The sequence below is a fragment of the Microtus pennsylvanicus genome, chromosome 7 (genome assembly GCF_037038515.1).
Source record: "Microtus pennsylvanicus isolate mMicPen1 chromosome 7, mMicPen1.hap1, whole genome shotgun sequence".
Lineage (NCBI taxonomy): Eukaryota > Metazoa > Chordata > Mammalia > Rodentia > Cricetidae > Microtus > Microtus pennsylvanicus.
The window spans coordinates 64,054,104-64,074,282 of record NC_134585.1 but is presented as its reverse complement, the minus strand read 5'-3'; the positions used below and the strand labels follow the sequence as shown (position 1 = coordinate 64,074,282).

The following is a 20,179-nucleotide window of genomic DNA, read 5'->3' as shown; positions in this document are numbered from 1 at the left end:
AGAAAAACAAAGAAAGTCTTTTCCTCGGGGGCACTGATATCTTCTAATGATTCCATTTACAAGTAAGTGAGGGGTCAAATCATAGGAAGAACTTCAAATGGTAGAGTGATGTGATTGGCAAATTAGGGTGCTTTCTTGTGGTGTGAGGGGAATACGCTGAAGAACAGCACTGTCCGTGGGGTGATCAGCCATGTGGGATTGGCCTAAGGGAATCTCTGATGCAGAAGCAGCAGTGGTATGGTTTCTAGACAGACACACAAGTAGGTTGTGAGCTCTGGAAGACAGAAACTTTGTTCCTGGCTAATAATTCCAGCATGTTCTCTTTGAGTTTCGCTTCTATATCTTATGCTCAGAATTCACTGTCATAACTGAACGGTAGGCCAGCCATGCTGAGCAGCAGACAACTTTGCAGTGGCCCCGGTCATCCCATCTCTTGGAGCCACTCGTATCTTCTGCCTACTCCAGTGTACCAAAGCTCGTAGATCACAGCATATGATAGAAGTCATGGCATCTCACCTTTGAGATCAAATTATAAAAATATCAAGGCTTCCCCTGTCTCTTTCTTCTACTCCCCTATCGACAGTTCTGAGAGAAGAGTAGCTTTATGTGCCCAAGACCTAACCTCTCACCCATAGCCAGCCAGAATCACACTTGCCAAGTGCTCTAGAGAGCACAGAAGCAGATCCCAGACAGAGAGAACTCTGGGCAGCTGCAGTCCAGTCATCAGTTGGGCTCCCACATTCTGAGATGCCCTGAGCTAGTCAGAAACTGCTTTTTCAATTTTGACACCCAGTTGCTCTCATTACAGAAACAAAGGAGGAACATAGAAATGGACAGGCAAGTATCCATGAATGAAACGGAGCAAACAAAGACAGGTTTTCAGTCACATCTAACGTTCATTTGAGTGACTAGTCCCACAGTATTTGATCACCACTCAGAACACTCAGTTAAGCAGGTAATTATTTGTGTTGTAAGAAAAATAGGATTGTTGAATCTCAAGATTTTTACTTAGTATCATACGTTCTCTTCAGATGTCTGGTGTTCCCTGTCACCACATCCAGTGCTGATCTGACTACTCCAATGAGTTTTTAGGCAAATGTTTGAAGCCTTCATTCTCACCACTCTGATAAATGAGAGCCACAGGGGCATTGCAAGGAGATAGACGGCTTATACCTGTGTTTTAAACCAAAACACAGAGATTCTAGATTTTTGCACACATAAAGCCCATCACATTGCTACAGGAATGCATTATAATATCATAATATCACAGTTCTCATATACTCTGGAATTTTCTACAGATTGCCAGGCATTTGTAGCTTTTAAGACAAAATAAGTCAAGGAAATTTTAAAGACCTATCAATGGCCTGTAGCTTGCTTGCAATTCTAAGAAAACCTAATCTCTTAATTCTTGAGCAGTTATTTTGAAACTAAAATGCCTTTTTCCTAAAACTACATTAGATTTATTTTATTAGAAAAGCAAACTAAAAGAATGTACAAAACTCTCATGTGTCTCTAGGATATAGGTTCAGATGGCATTCAGATAGGCTATACATAGAAACAGTTTACTTTATTCTGCAGATGTCTTTATGTAGTTTTCATTCCATAGTTATCAAAACTAATGCATCATGCATTCTTGCTCTATATTTTTCTTCTTAGATTCTTGTTGAGATAGCATAAAACAAACATTCTGAATTGCAAATACCTCTGAAAATGTTTTCTAAATATAAAAGTTATAGCTGCGATATACATAACAGTCTACCAAATATACCCAGTGTCCCTCTCTAAGAAACATTTACAAAGTCTTATATTTCCAAACAGTCCAGACACATTCTTCAATCTAATTTAATTTTACTTACTACTGGGAGTATGCTGAAGGCCTACAGAACACACACATCAATTAAGAGTACTGCTACTCAATGTCTATGAAGTCCACATTATCAATTCATGTTAGATTATAACTTATATATTACAACTTTCATCAAAAACATCCTTATAAGGCATATCATATTTTGTATTTCAGACTGAAGCCCTTATATGCTGCCTTTGCAGCTGCTCCTCTGTACACTTAGTGTTTCTCCTAGAACTGAATGTGTACAATCTGATAAGCAATCACTGTTCTTATGCCTTGGCTTATGTTCTACCTAGCTGTGGTTTTACTTTCAAGGAGACAAGCAAAAGCTGTCCAGATGAAACAGTAGCAATAGCTTTCTGTGCAGGAGACCAACACTTGAACACATACCCCCTCATTTCTACCTGTCTAGGATTCCAGTCCAGGAAAGGCATTACTTATACACAGGTTGCTGTGGGGTGGAGCACGTGCCTCCCTTTGAAGCTTTCATCTTAACTGTCACAAGTGGAGAATTATCATCCACATGGTTCTCCGGTTATCCATGTGTTTGTCTAAGCAGATTCAAGGCACGGCTGGGACTCCTCATCAAACCCATGCCCTGCGTAGCCGTGATGAAGTGTTCATGCATTGCATCACACATTATTGCACTTAATTTATTGGTGTAAATAAATTAATAAATTTATAAAGGGAATAAATTTATAATTTATTTACACCCTTTATAAAGGGAATTTTTATTCCCTTTATAAAGGGAATAAATTTATAAAGGAAAAATTAAGTTTTTATACAGCAGAGGAATATGGCTAAAGTTTGTTGAAAGTTTGGAAATAAACTGATATACTTGATGTCTTGCAGAACAGAAGTAAAGCAATAAATACTAACACAGTACACAGGCAAAGTATATCACTTTAAGTGCGTGAAAAAATATTACAAATAGATTTTGATCTTGAAAATAATTACTCCTATGCAACACAAACCATATAACTATACATGAATGAAGGAAAGTAGGGGAAAACAGCATTTTACAAAGCTGCATTAAATTAGCTTTTGCTTTAAAATGACCTGTATAATTATATAAATCATCTTTTAAAATAGACTGGTCAAAAAAAAACAGTTTGTAAGGAAATGTGAATATAACCCTTTCTTTTTCACTTGCTAAACCACTTTAAGATTTCTTGAAAAATTTTAGTCTTTTTTACCCTTAAAAATCTCTGGCTTTGACGTGAGACTGTAAACTATCACAACCCACAGTGTAACCTGCAGAGTGAGCACCCTAGACTGATGCTTGGGAAACCGCTGTCAGAATGACAGAGATGCTGGTTTAGACTCTTGGCAAGGGTCTTCAGCCATGAGCAAGACCTCTGCCGGTGAGCAGGTTTGCAGAGCAGGAAGTCTACGATTTCATACAAATCCACAGTGTTTACTGTAGAATTTGACCTTTAGTGAGAGCGTGTGGAACAATTCTGTGAAAATGGCAAAGCTGCCAGAATAAACGTGAAAAGCCATTTTTTTTTCTAGTAGCAAAACATCACAACAGAAACTGTGAAAAAGATGTGGTCACTTACTTTGGTAGAGTTTTCAAGTGATTTTCTCTTAGCTCCAAGATTCGCAATTTGACAAGTCTATAGAAAAGAGTTTCGAAAATTACCTTTTTAAAATCACTATTTCTATATAAAATAATTCGCATGGCAAGGTGAACAATCGTGGTCACTAATTAGACAGAAATTCTCAGCTGTTTTTAGAACTGTATCAGATACAGTTATTATTTTTAACAGGTATGGGTGTTTTGCTTGCATGTGTCTTTGTATACCAAGTGTGTTTGGCCAGTTTTAAAGAAATACGCAAATCCATAATGAGCAGGGTTGCATCACCACTGACCAATGACAAGACATTTTACTAAAACCAAAGGTATTTGATTATATCTTTGAATCCCAGCCTTCTAAGTTTCTAATGTTTCATAACAGCACATTATCTTCTATATTTAATAAATACGTGTGTTGAACAGGCTATTGACTGTCTTTGAAATTTCAGGTGTTATGTTCACTGGAATATAGAAATGCTTTTCATCAAGAGATTATAGACAGACCTGGAAGGCAGGCAGAATATTCCAGAGGAAAGAGCTGTCAACTTGGTGTGAACTGAGATGAGGGCACATTCCTTCTCTAAGACATTATTCAAGTTAGTCAGCTCCACTGCCCTCCTAACTGTAGCTTCCTCGCCAATAGCATTAAACCCTCCGCTTGAATACTTTAAATGATGTCATGCATATAACGCACAATTCCTCATGCCAGAAGTTCTGGTGTTTGGTCTTTCTGATCTCACTAAAGGACAGTGGAAACACTTTCGTGTGTCATTTTTATTGACTCCAAGATTCACATTTTTCCATCTCTGAAAGGATTTGTGCTTGGGCACCCAAGGATCTTCTGTCTGTGAATGTTGAGCAGAAGATGCTGTTTTCATGTTTTTACCTCTTGGGTTACAACTGTGTTCCCAAAGGGCACCTCACACATTATGACGTGAGGTTCGCAGTAGGAACACATTGTTATACAGAACTAGATTGAATTTTATATTTGTTTCCCACAAAGCTCTGTAAAACAAATACTAAGTGGGTTTGCCGAAACCTTGATTTTTAAGGAAAAAAAAACCTCACTATTTAAACAATTTCACCTGTCATCTCTCTTTAATATGCTTTTAGGTATTTATCCAAGCCTCTTTCCTTTTCCTTTTCCTCCTCTCAAGTTAACTTTAATTTAATTCAATTCTTTATGAAGTAACATGCTTCAGTGCTCAAAAGCTCCACTAGTGAGAGTTCCTTAGAGATCTGAAAACCTCACATCCCAGTGATTGTGCTAATATGATGTTATAGACCTATTCAGTCTTTTAAGGATACCAAGCTTCAAGTTGGAAGAGAATTTGAACATCCTTTTGTCAAATCACCTAGCTGAAGGCAGAAAAAAAATGCTTAGGTAATGAATTATTATAAGTAAACATCATGTTATTAAACAAAGAATATTTTGATAGATTATATAAAACTTAAATTCTAATTCAAAGTAGCTTTTGTATTGGTATTATGTATCCTCTGGGTCTAAACCTCACACTCATTTTAGAACTACTTAAAGAGAAAGGACAAAAACAAAAAATTCATGACAAAAAGTGTCTTAAGGAATCAAAAATATTTTGTGATTTTCTCATCTTAAAGCACATTGTCCTGTAGTTGATACCCAAAGGATAAGTTTAGTTTATAAGGGCTGATGGAACTGGGAAAACAATTACAAATGCACGACCTAAAAAATTTCTTTCATGTGTATGGTTCAGGATGATGAGATATCCTCATCCATAGAAGTGAAGGAGTCTGGGACATGTTACTTCATTTACAGTGGGCAAGAGAGATCTCTGTGTGTTAGGTGACTTCATCACCCTACATAATGTCCTACTCATCCCTTTCAAGAGGCAGGTGCTGAATCACACCCAGTTAATCATTTGAACAGCTTCAAAATAATCAACCAAGGCTGACAATGATGTTAAAATGCCTTTGGTGTTTATGACATAAATGTTATCCAAGCAAATACTCTTGGAAGATTCTGAAACAAAATATGAATAAAAACCAGTCATCTAGAAGTTTATCTTTTTATTACATGTATTTATGTTGGGAAAACAGTTTATATATTTGCTCTGCCACTTTCCTAGCCTTATCCAGGGTTAGAAAGTGCTTTCCAGAACCACTAATTTCTGCACAGCTCTGTCACATCACATAGGAGCAACACCATAGAGTTCGTCAAACTCCGATGTGATTTCATAGTTTTCATTTTTAAAATAATGAAAAATACACTTGTCTACAAAACCCAAAGATGATATGAGCCATTTCTAGTAACAATTTCAAAGGCAATGAGCATAACTATTTTTGAAGTTCTTTAAGCATATTGTGCAAATTGTGTAAATCACTTGTTTACTTTGTATTGTGTCAAATATTTGGGGAGATGGACATTTCTCCTGTAATCACTACCTATTTCCATTTTATCAAAGCTGCCTGTGCAGCCACCCACATCCTCCCAAGAGTCCTGAGAGTCCTGGCTTCATGCTCATTTGTAAGGACTCTTTATACAATAAGGTTGTTACTTGTTTTTCTTAAATAATGAAAATGTTTTTCTGCTTTATTTTGCCTTTATCATTTATTCTATATGGAAAACATTTAGATGAGAAGCATAGTCTGTCTACATGTTTACAATGTTGCTCTTTGCTTCCTGCCCATAAAGCAATTTTGCAACCCAAGAGCCATGGGCAGTTTTCCTCCATTTGCTCATAGTATCTGGGCTTCTTCTTTTTTTCGAGACAGGGTTTCCTTGTGTAGCTTTGGAGCTCATCCTGGAACTCTCTCTGTAGATCAGACTGTCCTCGAACTCACAGACATCTGCTTGCCTCTGCCTCCTGAGTGCTGGGATTAAAGGTGTGCCCATCACTGCTCGGCATGGACTTTCTTTTTTATATTTGACTTTAATTCACCTAAAAATTGTTTCTAATATGTGAATACATAATTTTATGCTAATTATTATAGAACATTTAATTAACACTTATTGTGTATCAATGAGACCCAACTTCAATCAGTGCTGTTACTCACATCCTGGTACTGGTGAAGCAGTTAGCAGAGGCAAAGCGAGATTACACAGGTTAAATCTCTTATGCTTACCTTCCAAAGTTGGCTGGAAGAAATTCAAGGAAGGCATCATTCAGGTAGAGCTGGGTCAGGTTAAGAAGCTGTGTGAAGCCATCGGGTAGTCTAAAAGGGAGTTAAAGAGTTAGTCACTGCATCAATGTTGCTATAGAAACAACAAAAATCTATTTTAGAGAAAGAGAAAGAAATGAAGTATGTCTTCAAACTCTCCTTTAGTGTGAGTAATGAAAGAATTTATTGAGCATACAGTTACAGCTGGAACTTTAAAAAATTTTGCCTGTTATTAAAATAAATGATCCCTTCCTCCCTCCATGCTGCTCTCTGAGTTGGCAGTGATGCCACTGAGAGCTGGAATCTTATACTGTTGGCTGCACCTTCTGCATCAGCCAAGATATTCTTATGGGAATATCAAGCTCAGTGATCATGTGACTTTGAGATGAACTGGCTACTCCTAATAGAACAGTCACATCAAGTCAGGCAAGGACTTCTCAGTGGAAGTCTAACAATTTCAGTCAGTCATTAGCATTTCCCTACAGCTTATCACTGTGACGGTGAAGCCTGGCCCATGTGAAAATGGACTAAACTGACTCCCACTCCAATGCCAGCTTTACCCGTGTGTATAGATGCAAAGTTGGTTTAAGTCCTGTAATTAAAGATGACCAAGAACATTGGGAACATATTTGAACAGAATCATAATGGCTGTGAGTGACATTGAAAAGGGAGAGTAATCTTTAGTAGAATTTTAGAAATTAGATGAAATAATTACTTGGAACATGAAATCTTTACCCTTTTTATTTAATTGAAATATTCTCCAGGAGACTTTTTCTTAGAACAATATTGGATTTTTTTCCCTATAAATGTATTTCTATTTTAACTCATTAATATCCTTATCTATAGTCTTGTCTGGACTTCTATAACACATGTCTAAGTTGCCTTTCCCTCACTTTGTAACCTGCTTCCCTGTGGTGACTGCCAGCATCATGGGCACAGCAAGTGAACGACTCTGGTGTTTCTGGCCTACAGTCATCCAGACCTCACCGGCCATTCACTCTGCATCCCAGGCTGGCCACCCACTGCTTTCGTCAACAGACCTTGCTTCTACTGCAGCCTCCTCACTCCACTTCTGGAACATAACATGTGGATTTTTCCTCATTCTTCCTCTCCATCTACTCAAACTTTCCTAAGAAATGCTTTCTCCATGGAAAAGAGTAAGTGTTCAGCTGCAACAGAGTGGAGAGGCAGAGCTAGTACTGTGGATACCACCCATGCCTTTCCCTGACCACACCTTCCAGTTTGTCTCTCTGCTCTGTAATCTTGGCTGTCCTGAAACTCTCTCCATAGACCAGGCTGTCCTTGAACTCATAGAGATCCACCTGCCTCTGCCTCCCAAGTTCTTCTGAGGCATGTGTCAATTTTTGGTCTGTCTTACAAATTCTTAAATGTTCATTATTTTATTTTTGAAGGCTTTCAATGTGTAACTATTTAACTTCCTAAAAAAATAAACCTAAACCTGTTTATTGTGTTATCATGTTATATAAATCAAATCATATTGTTTATATTTTCCTTAGGCTTTTTTAAAAACAGCTTTACATATTTTTTTTTCCAGTTTCATTCATTTGAATGGTAAATGTTGGTCTGTCTTGGAAACCCCTGCCATTATGCAGGCACAGCACTGCTTAGCATTTTCCTGAAGATGAAGAGTAGTTATTTCCAGATTTTACCTTAGTGGTCACAAATGTTTCTTTGGTGAAGTCATTTGAACACATAACCCAATGTTCCTTCACGAGAGGTTTGCATAAATGCTGTTCCCGAAAGTGACATTACTGAGTTGTAGGGAATCCAAGTTTAAATTTACTCAGGATAGCCAAATTTTATTCATAGCTCCGTCCTTTTATAACCCAATGCATCTGCATAAGAGCTTCCTTTTTTTGTGTGTATGTCCTTTTTATTTCATGTGTGTGTGGGTGTTTTACTTGCATATGTATCTGTAGACCCTGTGAATACGGTGCCTGAAGAGACCAGAAGGGGGCGTCTGATCCGCTAAAATCAGAGTTAAAGACTGGGTTCCCATAACGGAATCCAGGTCCTCGGCAGGAACAGTCTATGCTCTTCAGGAAGAGCCGTCTCTTCGGTCCCTCTGTTCGTCTTGACCCTTGGTCTTACTATCATTTTTGTTGTTGTTGTTGTTGTTTTTTGGTATCACGTTTGCAAACTTGGTAATGTAAAACATGATTATTTAAATGATTTATGATGGATTTTAATTTTCATCTTCTGTGGAAAATGTGTTTATTCATTTTGGTTGTTTTCCTACATCTCTACCCTGACTCTCACCCTGTTTTTTTTTTTTTTTTTTGTATATTGAGCCTGGCAATGTCCCCTGCAAGATGGCGTCTTGAGCTAGGGCCTCAGTATAATCTAGGGGCAGTTCTCATTTACTGTGGAGCAGGATTGAAACAGCCTTCCCCCTCATCTGCTTTGTCTACAACTCTGGAGAATTTTATGCCCTTGAAGCATCCCCCTGAGACGGAGTCCAGCGGAGCTCTTGAATGGTTGACAACACATTTCCTGGGACTCTTGCCAGAATATTCTGCCTTCATTCATTCTAACAGCTGCTTTTTGTCAACCCAAACTAAACACAGAATTCCCTTCTTGGAAATAATTTTCTTTCATTATTTTTTATTAGCACACTGATTATGCAGATGGGGAGGCTTCACAGTGACATCCTCCATGTAAATGTTATCTACAGATTTGGTCGGCTCTGCTCCTGCGCCTTTCTCTGTCTCTTCTTGGTCTCTCACAGTTTCTCTTCCACTTCCAAGTCTTCTGGTTTTCTTTGTTTTTAAATTCATGCCTAAAGCTTTCCCCAAATAATTTTAACTTATTGTTTCATTACTTTTTTTTTTTTTTTTGTTTTGTTTTGTTTTGTTTTGTTTTTCGAGACAGGGTTTCTCTGTGGCTTTGGAGCCTGTCCTGGAACTAGCTCTTGTAGACCAGGCTGGTCTCGAACTCACAGAGATCCGCCTGCCTCTGCCTCCCGAGTCATTACTTTTTAAAATTAAAAATCGTTATTATTTATTGTGGGGGACATGCATGCCACAGTGTGTATGGATATCAGAGAACAACTTTGTTTTTTCCTTCTGATTTTACATGGATTTTGGGGATTGGGTTCAAAATTCTAGATATGTGGATCAAATGCCTTACCCACTCAGCCAGCTTTCTGCCTCCCCCACCCCGCCCCTTTTTGGGGAGAGCATCTGGCTATACATCCCAGACTGACCTTGAATTACTGTCTAGTTCAGACTGGTTTCAAGGTCAAATCAGTCTTCTTACCTCAGTCTCACCAGTACTGGGGGTACTGACATGTTTACAGCAACTTTACATACAATAGTTTGGCATGGACTTGTAGTGATTCTTTACAAATTCTCAGGGCACTGTTTTTTTTTTTTTAATTGGTTATTTCATTCTGCAACTACCTTGCTCCAGCTTGCATGTAAAGTGATTTTGGTTTTGGATAAAGCTTCCAGGAGGGTATTTGCATAAATTTACTCTTTGGGAAAGAGGGATTCATGGAAACAGGAATGGGGGAGAGCAGATGATGGGGACTTTATAGTGTAGAGATGAGTACAGACCCCAGACAGAGACCTAGTTCAAGGTCAGTTAATGGATCAGTGTCAGGAGTTGACATTGGAGCATAATCTGTAGGAGAATGAACTTAGAAGGTTTTGAATTATCACCCTACAGGTGTGGCCTTGGTCCTACAGAAAGCAACTTCACTGAATAGTTACTGTTCTTCATGTCTTCTTTTGTGTGCACTGGAGCCTGCATGCCTTCTACATGGTAGCAATGTCAGAGAGGTTATACAGATTTCTAATGAGACTTAGCCATTGTCCTTCTTTCATATCACAAGAATACGTTACAACTTTAGAAAAAGGAAGAGCCATAAACACATGTAAAAATGAAGGAAAGAAAAATCAGACCCTGCCAATTTATCTCAAGAGTCACTTCCAGATGAGAGTAAAGGAGCACTCCTGTACTACTTGAATTCGTGTGTGGTGAGACAGGAGGATTGTGAATTTAAATTTATCTTGAGCTATATAGCAAGGTTCTGTCTCAATAAACCAGGGGGAAAGTCACTACAATTTTTTAAAAAAGCATAAAAGATGAACTTTCTAGTTATGGGATATTTGAAGTGTGGGCCTTCCTTAGTCTTCTCTTTGTAGGTGGCAATAAATGGAATCTTATTGTTCACTCTGATCAACAGCTTGCTTCCCTATTACTGCTTCTGTGGCAATGTTTATACAACTTGGAAACTAATAATGACAGAGAATTTCCATTAGGCTTAAAAATTGACCATGTGAACCTTATTTAAAATGAAAACTTGGATTAATAAACATAAATTGTATGAAAAAAACAGTATACAAAGTAATATTTTAAACCCAGTTATACACATACCTGCTGACATTTTACATGGGCCTTTCTACTTAAAAACACAGAGTTGGGCTGTTGGCATGGTGTGCTGAATTTATCAGGGCTGTATTTTATCTCAACTTACTTCAGTATAAATTCAATAACTAATCTCTCTACAAGAAATGAAAAATGAATGCCGTCTTCTTGTTTCCCTCACGAAGTTCTCACTTATCTGGCAGGAAGCTTCTAGCAATTGCTTATAGTAGCACTGAGGAATTTTTTTTTATTGTTAGCAAGGATAAATCAATATTACTTCAGGATAAGAAGTCTTCTAAACTGTCTCATACTGTACTGTGAAAATATAGACGATAAGGTGTGCTAGGCATTATCTTCATGATATTTGTAGCCAGTAAATTTACTGGAGAAAACATTTGGCTTTTATTAACTTTACGTCACAACTGTAGTTTCTAATCCCACTGTAGGACTAATCCCACTGACGAATCCTTCTGTTTTCGTCAGAGAGCCTGAGAAACTGTGAGGGAGAAGAAATCCCTTAGAAAGTGATGAGATGGATATCATGGGTTCTCATTAGCATCCAAAGTAGTCATGGAAGCCAATAACATACACAGTAAAGATAATTTGATAGTAAAATGATGGTTTTCCAGTTGATTGATTTGTTGAAATAAAAGTGTTAAAATTAAACAGTTCTCCTACATAAACATTTTTTAATTTATTGAATTAAAATGTATGTATTCTACCCACCATAAAGGACAGACAACAGTAGACACAGATACTCATACATGAAGAGACACTCAGACATGCAGTACTGGAACTAAAGCTAAAAGTTCTGGGCATGAACTGCAATTCTGTTAATATCTGTGTGACCTTTGAAATACTCGTTTTCTCACTCGTGAATGGTGATTCTAGCACCAGCTCCTCAGATGTGATTCCACAACCAAACGCTCACTTGTTTTGTGGTCAGAACCATGTGATAACAATCACAGTTCTTCTCGTTAGTGTATTCTTCCTATATTAACTAGAACTCCGTTTTAAATATATTTTATAACCGCTTATTTTTATCACTGAGCAATAATTTTTAGATTTACTGCAGACAACTTTGCTTCAGCTTTCTTTTCTCTTACTGTGTTTTCTCTAAAAGTTAACTAAAAATTTAAGACACCAGATCTATAATAAGATGGTTAAGTTTCACTGAAGTAAGTTTTATATGTTGTAATTAAGGAGTCAATGTATAGACTCTAATTGGGATGACATTATGTATATAAATACTTTCATTTATATGGGTTTAAATTAAGAAATTGGTGTATGACATTACAGAATACTTGGTTAAGTAATAAAAAAACGAACTGCATCCCCACCTCCTTCACACAGCTATGATGTGCATTTCACCTGTTTTTTTCTTTAAAAATATTTTTTAACAATAAGAAAATTTGTTTGAACTGCATTTTTATTTCTACTTTATTTTACAATTATTTTTGCAGTGTTGTTGTATAAAAGGGGTCTAAATAAAGTATAGAACATCTTCAGACACTTGTGAGAGTGAAGAGGGGTTTGTGTTGACTGTACCCTGGCATGAACACCATGATAAGCAGAAATCATGATGTGTAGCCTTTCCACACAGTAACATACTACTGGCTTCCTTGTCATTGAGTTCTGGATATTTATTTTTAATGTATTTCTATTTTATATGTATGTGATGTGTATGTACATGAGCACACATGCAGAGGCCAGAGGATGACACTAGGTATATTTCTTTATTGGTTTCCCTTTTATTCTCTTGGGCATTGTCTTTTCCTGAACCTGAAGCTCTCCATTTTACCAGTCTGCTCTGTCAGAGAGCTCTTAGGATGTTCCTGACTTTGTTCTTCACAGCTGGAGTTATGGGCACAGGGTGGCACTCCCAGCTTCTGTGTGGGTGCCAGGGACTTAAACCCAGGTCCCCATGGCTGCTCAGGAAGTGCTCCGTTCATTGGCCACCTCCACAGGCAGATTTCAAATGTTCTTGAGAGTTGAAAATATATCTTTGATTCATAGCAAAGATGCTTCATAGTGAAAAGAACCAGGGAATTAAACACTAGTTTCAGTTATTTATTATAGTAAATAGCAATGAAAATAGTTACATACTTTGTGAGGTTGTGGTTATGTAGCTAGAGACCAGAGAGGCAGGGGTTTTCTAGTAAACCTCCGGCTCTGTTTTTTTACTGAGTAGTTACTTTTAGGTTTATTTTAATAAGGTTCACTAACAGCTGAGAGCAAACCAAAATAGTGATTCTAAAAAGCGTAAATTTTATATTTCCAGTGTTTTCACCACTTAATATTTCATAATTTTTTATGGAAAAAATTAAAAATAAATGAATAAAAATTAATAAAAGCAAATCTATCTTTTGAAAAGACCAATAAAACTTAAAAATTGCTAGCTAGCATGATCAAGCCAACAATAAGACTCAAAGCCAATGATGTATGAGAGAAAAACACCAGAATACAGAAATAGAAACAGTCAAGGACCAAGAAAACCTAAGTGAAAACAGCAAGGTGTGACTTGTACAAAGTGCACAGGTTTCTGAACAACTGTTGCTGCTAATACCCCTGAGGAGAAACAGCTGATTTGGGTAGCTTATTAGCTATCGAGTGAAGGCTAACAGCCATAGTGGGAAACTCAGACTTAATAGCTGCATGGAAGAAGACCACCATCACTTCCTTAAGGGATAGAACTAAGTCTATACAAATTACTATAGGGAATTGAAGAGAAGATTTCTCAACTTGCTTCATGAAAAACGGTTTTACCTTGATAACAAACTGGACAAAGGAATTAGCAGAAGCATACAATGGGTATATTTTATGAAATCAGCAGACAGAACATTAATAGATATTAATAAATCAGGGCAATTGAAAATACAAATGAGCAATAGTCATGACTAAACAGTTTGTTCTTTGTCAAGCACGAAAGACAGGAAGCATTGAAGAATGTGAGTCACTATAAAACCAAGTGATCGCAGATCTTACAAATCAGCTATGGCTAAACTCAACACCCACTGAAAATAAGCACCCTGCAAAACAGATACCAAAGTTGTGACAACTCTAGTGTATGGTGGCCCTGTTTTATTCTGTGTTGTCAGGATTGGGGGTTTCTTATTAGCTAACAGAAAATGGCTATGTAGTGGGATGCCACATCCGTAATTATCTTCATGACTCACCCTCACTTAGTGTTGACCTTGAGGAAGCCAGATGCTAGGTAACAAGTTGCATCTGGAGATAATTACACAGCAGGGAGATGCTCCCTTTAGATTCCCACAGTATCTTTAGGGGTAGCCAGCAGAAATCTGGGATCTCAGCTCCTTGTGTGAGAAGGGAATTCTATAACAGTCCAATTGAGCTCTGGAGTGGATTCTTGTTCCTCTGAAAAAATAACTCTTTCCTTGGCTTCTGGAGGTGAGACCATGAACCAGCAGCTGAGATTGGTCATGCACAAGTTCTTGAACCAGGAACTCTGGGAAATGATGGTAGTCAAACAAGCTGTTGAGCTCACAGCTGTTTATCACACAGAAGGAAAGTAATATAGATTTCGGTACTCAGAATAAGATCTCTGCTGCGACAGCGTCCCCAAAAATGTGGCTTTGGAACACAGAAGAGGAGACTATTCAAATCCAGAGAGAAAAAACCCACAAATACAGGCCATGACAGACAGAGACTGCATTTCCCTGCGTGAATCTCACTTGGAAGACCTGCCAGTGAGGGTGTCAAAGGAAGTGAAGGCCAGTTATGGGGCCTTCCCTTAACTTGACAGAGGGTGTGCATGAGAAAAGAAGAAGCAACACAGATAATGAAAAACTGACAGCGCTGTCTGTTTTCACTTCTTTATTCAATGTGAGGTCCTACAAGATAAATAAGGCAAGAAAAGTCAATATTCAGCAAGTAGATAAAAACAATAAAATACGACAAATTCACAGACAACATGGCTGCTTACACCGAACCTCTCCCCAAATGTTTAGAAACCGTCCAGTAGAATTAAGAAACAAGGTTTAGGTAGTTTTACAAGTTATAACATAAATATATAAAATTAAATTTTTAAATATACATGGCAAAAATAAATAAATTAATAAAAATTATCCACAATAGCATAAAATGTAAACTCATGAGAATAAATAAGATATGTATTATTTGCATGTGGAAAATCTACAAAATAGATTAAAAAATTTTAAAGATATGAAAAAGGCTTGGAAACAATTTCAAATTTCAGTTTCTCAATATTTCTGAGATACTAGTTCTAGCCAAATTGGCCAACTGATTCAATGCAATCCCTGTCAAAATCCCATCAGACATTTATATCTTTGAAGAAACTGGGAAGCTGATTGTGAAATTTATATAGAAAAGTAAAAGTCATCTACTAACTTGTATGATTATGATAAGAAAGTTAATGAGGGCTTATATTACATGACTTCATGATTTACAATGCAGCTATATATAGTAATTGAGAGAGTATCGGTGGTGTAAAGAAAGCAGAAATGGACCCAAACACATATAACCTGTTAGTTGTCATTAGAGGCACCTGGCAGCCCTATTCAGGCTGGTACTAGTCCTAATAATGGATCAGGAGCAATTGGACAGAGACATCAGAGAAAAGCCTCACAACCATTAAGCCCTGCTGATTTGCAGAAGTCTAAGCCAAAGGGAAAGCCTGAGTTACAAAAGATGCAGAGCAAAGCTTCAGAAGACCAAGCAGGACTCTGAACTTAGCAAAGTTTCTTAGGCAGGAAACAGGGATGCATGCTATTAAACAGGACTTCATACAAACGTAAAAGCCTCTCCGTGAAGGGAGATATTTAGAGTGTGAAGGAACAAGCCATAGAACTGGGACTCATACTGCACCCGGAATCTGAAAATAACTTATAATTCAGCATTAAAAAGGCAAGTCAAGAAAAAAATTGAATTGCTGCCAAAGAAACAATACCTTTAATTAATATGCAGAGAAATATGCTGATCGGACACCATAAATGTAAATTAAAACCACAAGGAGACAGCATATCTACCAGACTGCCTGAAATCGAAGAAATGAGAACTTATAATGGTGGATGATGGCAAAGAAACAGCCACCATTTGCAAAGGTTCGTAAGCATCTCCTAAGCTCAAGTACATGAGTTCTGTACTCCCCGTTGAACTGCCCCAGGCATTTAAGCAACCTAAATGACATCTGGGCATGAATTTCTCCAATGTCTACACACAGTTCCTACCATCAAGGGACCTGTGATTTCTCTGCAATGGGATGTTCTTGCCAATAAAGGGACTGGTATGTAGACAAACTGACAGCCAACAAGATGAGTTAAAACAATCTGACAAAGACAACAGCCATTCATAATGCTTTCTGGAAAAGACAGCCGGGCTAGAGGAGTTCTGGGGGTGTTGAAATGATTTAATTGATTACAGCTAATGACTAACTACCTCTAAAAATATACTCAGTTGCATACCTAAAATGGGGATTTTACTCATTTAGCTTTAAAAAGTCTGAATTTGAAAATGGACATACTACTTAAATCTGCTTCTCTATTGACTGTGTTTTTATACACTCCCCAAATGGTTGATGTTTAAAATGTTAAGTGTATTTTGATGAAATAGGTAATTTAAATGTTTCACAAGTTTAAATATATGAAATGAGTTTGGAAGTAGCTTGATAAACCTAGTTTTTAAATTCTCAGTGTTGTAATTTTATTATGACTTCAATCCCCCAAGACTTGTAATTACTAAACAATACATTGTTCTAGAAAATAAAGAAAACAAACAAATAACAGACAATATGTAGAGCAGACCAGCTCTTCATCCATCCTGTGTGTCAGGCTTGGTATGAGAGGCTGGTAGCTCCATTACGTTGAGATGCTGAGAAAAATGCAATTGTTGTAGAGTTGGGAAAAAAGTTTTCAAGGTCTGGATTTGTTTTCCCCTTCCATATTTTAGTATGAGATAGAAACTCTGATTTTGAAGCATATCACATTGTTTAATGTATTGTATTTTCTACTAGGGCGTGCATATTGTTTCTTTAGTGATCAACTGTAAATTTCCTTTTCATTTTATTGTGTCCTCTGGTGCAAAACTCTGACCAGCCTCTTCGTGTCTTTTGAGAATATTCCCCTAGCTGAGAACTCCAGCCTCTTCTACTCATGTGGACAAAGTCCTGGAGGCTTTTACTCTCCGCTTCATGTAATTAAGATGGCGCCTCTCTCTGAAGACCACCATCTGCATTCCAGGTCCAGTCTGCTTCAGACTCTTTCAGGTACTAAGATGTCAGCAGCTTTTCTGGGTTCTATTTCTACTACCATCTTACCTGTTCGTGTTTCCACAGTTCTCTCACTCCAGGACAAATCTGAGTCAGCAAGATAGTCACATGTTGAGTTGCATTTTCCCATGAGATTTCTTAGCGAATAGATTCTGAACCACAAACAACCTTTTTATTTTCTGCTAGCATCTTTAACATTCACATCTCTCCATCCACTACACCTTTAGGCTTTTTGTTTACTCTAGCTGCTATTTCGGTGTCCCAGGCACTTCTTATTTGGAGTCAGACTCAATTTCTTTAGTGGGGACACTCAACTCTTAAAGCATTTGTGGGCACCTTTAAATTTCCTCTGTTTTGAATTTCCATCAGGTCCATGATGCTAATTTTTCACCATGACTGCAACCAATATCTATTTTCTTGATTTTGACTCTCACCCTTGGAATACTGCTGAGAATTACAGAAAACCAATGCCCTACTGGGCCAGCAGGGTCTTCCTTTCATTCATGCTTTTTAACCATCTTAATGAAACCCCAAGCTCTTGGTAGCTTTCCTACCATTTTGATAACTAAAACAATTGATTTATGTTCAAAACTATTATCACAAAAGTTTCATCTAAGCACACCATAAGCCAATGTAAATACAAATAGAATATAAGTAAAAATCAAATAATTTATACTCACTTAGAAATAGGATTGACACTGGCTTCAATAATGGTTAAACACTTACAGCACTTTATGTTTTCTGGAAATTCTTGTACACCTAAAAAGTCAGAAAAAAACCAAAGACATGAGTTCATGAATATATCCCAGCAAGTTTATCAAAGCTCTGATTCCTACAGTGAGAACAAACTAGCTAAACCACCAAGTTTGGATCTAAACTCCATGTAGGGCAAACATTCAAGCAGAGATGGTAACTGAATATGACAAAGCCACACAAAAAGACAGGTATACACACAATTTTCCTTATAAAATGAACATCAGATAATACTTTAGGATAGTCATGGCTGGAAGCTGCATGTAAAATCAAGGATAACCGGATTTGGCTCTTGACCAACTCTCAGGAATGAAACGGTTTGTTGTAAGGATTCTGACTGTAAAAACACCACCGCACATCCACACTCCCACTACTGGCTTTCAGCTGAGAACATGGAACTGTTTGCCCTCCCCTGTAGGAACACCCCAAGCTCACTTCTGAGAATCTCTGGGCATTCAATCTTCCAATGCGTAGGCTGGGTTTGGAGTCAGGCTGAACTGGCCTTCACATGAGAGCTTCCACTGGTCACCAATTACATGGGGCATTGAGTTTTATAGGCAAAATGGTATGTTTGCTTTAAAAATGGGCATTTTCCTCATTCACAAGCAGCAAATGACATCAGTCAATATTTATACCCCAATTGAGGACACTGTGTTGATACTTCTCCGATGTATTTATTTCAGTAAATGTACCACAAAATCTAACTTGATTATATTCACAAAATTATTGAAAAAAGGCAAACAGCATTTGTACATTCTGATCTCAAGGCATCTTAGAGATAAAGCTTTTAACATCACAGAATTAATAAAATCTGTATTAACAAAGTATTAATTACTTGAAGAAGATAGATACAATAGTTTCATCCCTGAGAGTTGGTCAAGAGCCAAATCCGGTTATCCTTGATTTTACATGCAGCTTCCAGCCATGACTATCCTGAAGTATTATCTGATGTTCATTTTATAGTATATAGTTGACACATCTAATTAATTCTGTTCTTTTAACTCTTGGCTTTTAAAACATGAAGTTTTATGTTTTACGCTGGGTTGAGCTCTTGAAGTCCAGTCGAGAGGGAAAAGGGATCACATGAGTAGGGGTGGGGTGTGGTGGGGTCAAGATCATGATGAGGAAACCCACAGAGACAGCTGACCCAAGCTAGTGGGAGCTCATGGACTCTGGACTGTCAGCTGGGGACCAAACTAGGCCTTCTGAATGTGGGTAACAGTTGTGTGACTTGGTCGTTTTGTGGAGCCCTGGCAGTGGGACCAGGTGCATGAACTGGCTTTTGGGAGTCCATTCCCTATGGTGGGATACCACATTCAGCCTTGATGGGGTGGGGCGAAGGGACTTGGTCCTGCCTCCACATGATATGTCAGGCTTTATTGATCCTCTGTGGGATCTCTGAGGAATGGAGGGAGGGAGGGGGGAGAAAGTGGAAGGAGGCAGAGGGGAGAGAGAACTGTGGTTTATATGCAAAAATGAATAAAAAATATGAAGCTTGGACATTTTTAATGCTCTTGCTTTGGGCTGGGGTTGTAGCTCTGTGGGCAAAGCGTTGGCTGACGTGCAGGGAGTCTTGGGCTTGATTTCCCAGCACCACATATATAAGGTATAATGATGCATATCTTCAATCCCAGCAAAATTGGGAGATGGAAAGAGAATGGTCAACCTTGGTACTTAGTAGTTCAAGGCCGGCTAGGGTTACAAAAACCCTGTTTCAAAAGGAAAAAAAAACATCTCCATTTGACCATCATGCTTGTTCATTCTTCTATCAGGAAACAGTACGTATAAGGTAATAAAGAAATCTGAGATTAATCAATTTATCATTCATACCTGGTATGAGGAGGGGAGACAGAAAATTATGAATAAATTTAACCTCTGGTTAAGAGGTTTAATTTTTTGCTTTTACTTGGGTTTTTCTATCCGAGGAAGACAGGATACCCTGAATAAAGCCACATCATCCACCCAGGCTCATATATGATTGAGTGTAATGCACACATATGTGCCCAATTACAAGGGTAAACTCTTGAGATTGATACTGAGTGTCCTCCTCAACCTTCCTTCATCTTATTTTTTGAGAAAGGATCTGCCACTAATCCTAAAGCTCACTTATTTGGCAAGACCTCCGGTACCCTCCTATTCCACATCTTCAGTGTTGGGATCACAGCAGACCACCACACCTACCATTTTAAGTTGATGTTGGGGAGCAGAGCTCAGAGTTAAC

General features: G+C 37.9%; 1 protein-coding gene across 15 annotated transcripts in view; it reads right to left on the bottom strand.

The window, feature by feature from the left end:
* Lrrc7 (leucine rich repeat containing 7) overlaps positions 1–20,179 on the bottom strand; it is a 426,547-nt gene that overhangs the window by 187,362 nt on the left and 219,006 nt on the right. For all 15 annotated transcript variants that reach the window (XM_075980998.1, XM_075980991.1, XM_075980994.1 and 12 more), the window contains 3 exons: positions 17,886–17,964; positions 6,531–6,620; positions 3,412–3,468 (listed from right to left, as the gene is read on the bottom strand). In XM_075980998.1, the coding sequence (XP_075837113.1) occupies positions 3,412–3,468; positions 6,531–6,620; positions 17,886–17,964 (226 nt within the window). The remainder of the gene's footprint in view (positions 1–3,411; positions 3,469–6,530; positions 6,621–17,885; positions 17,965–20,179) is intronic.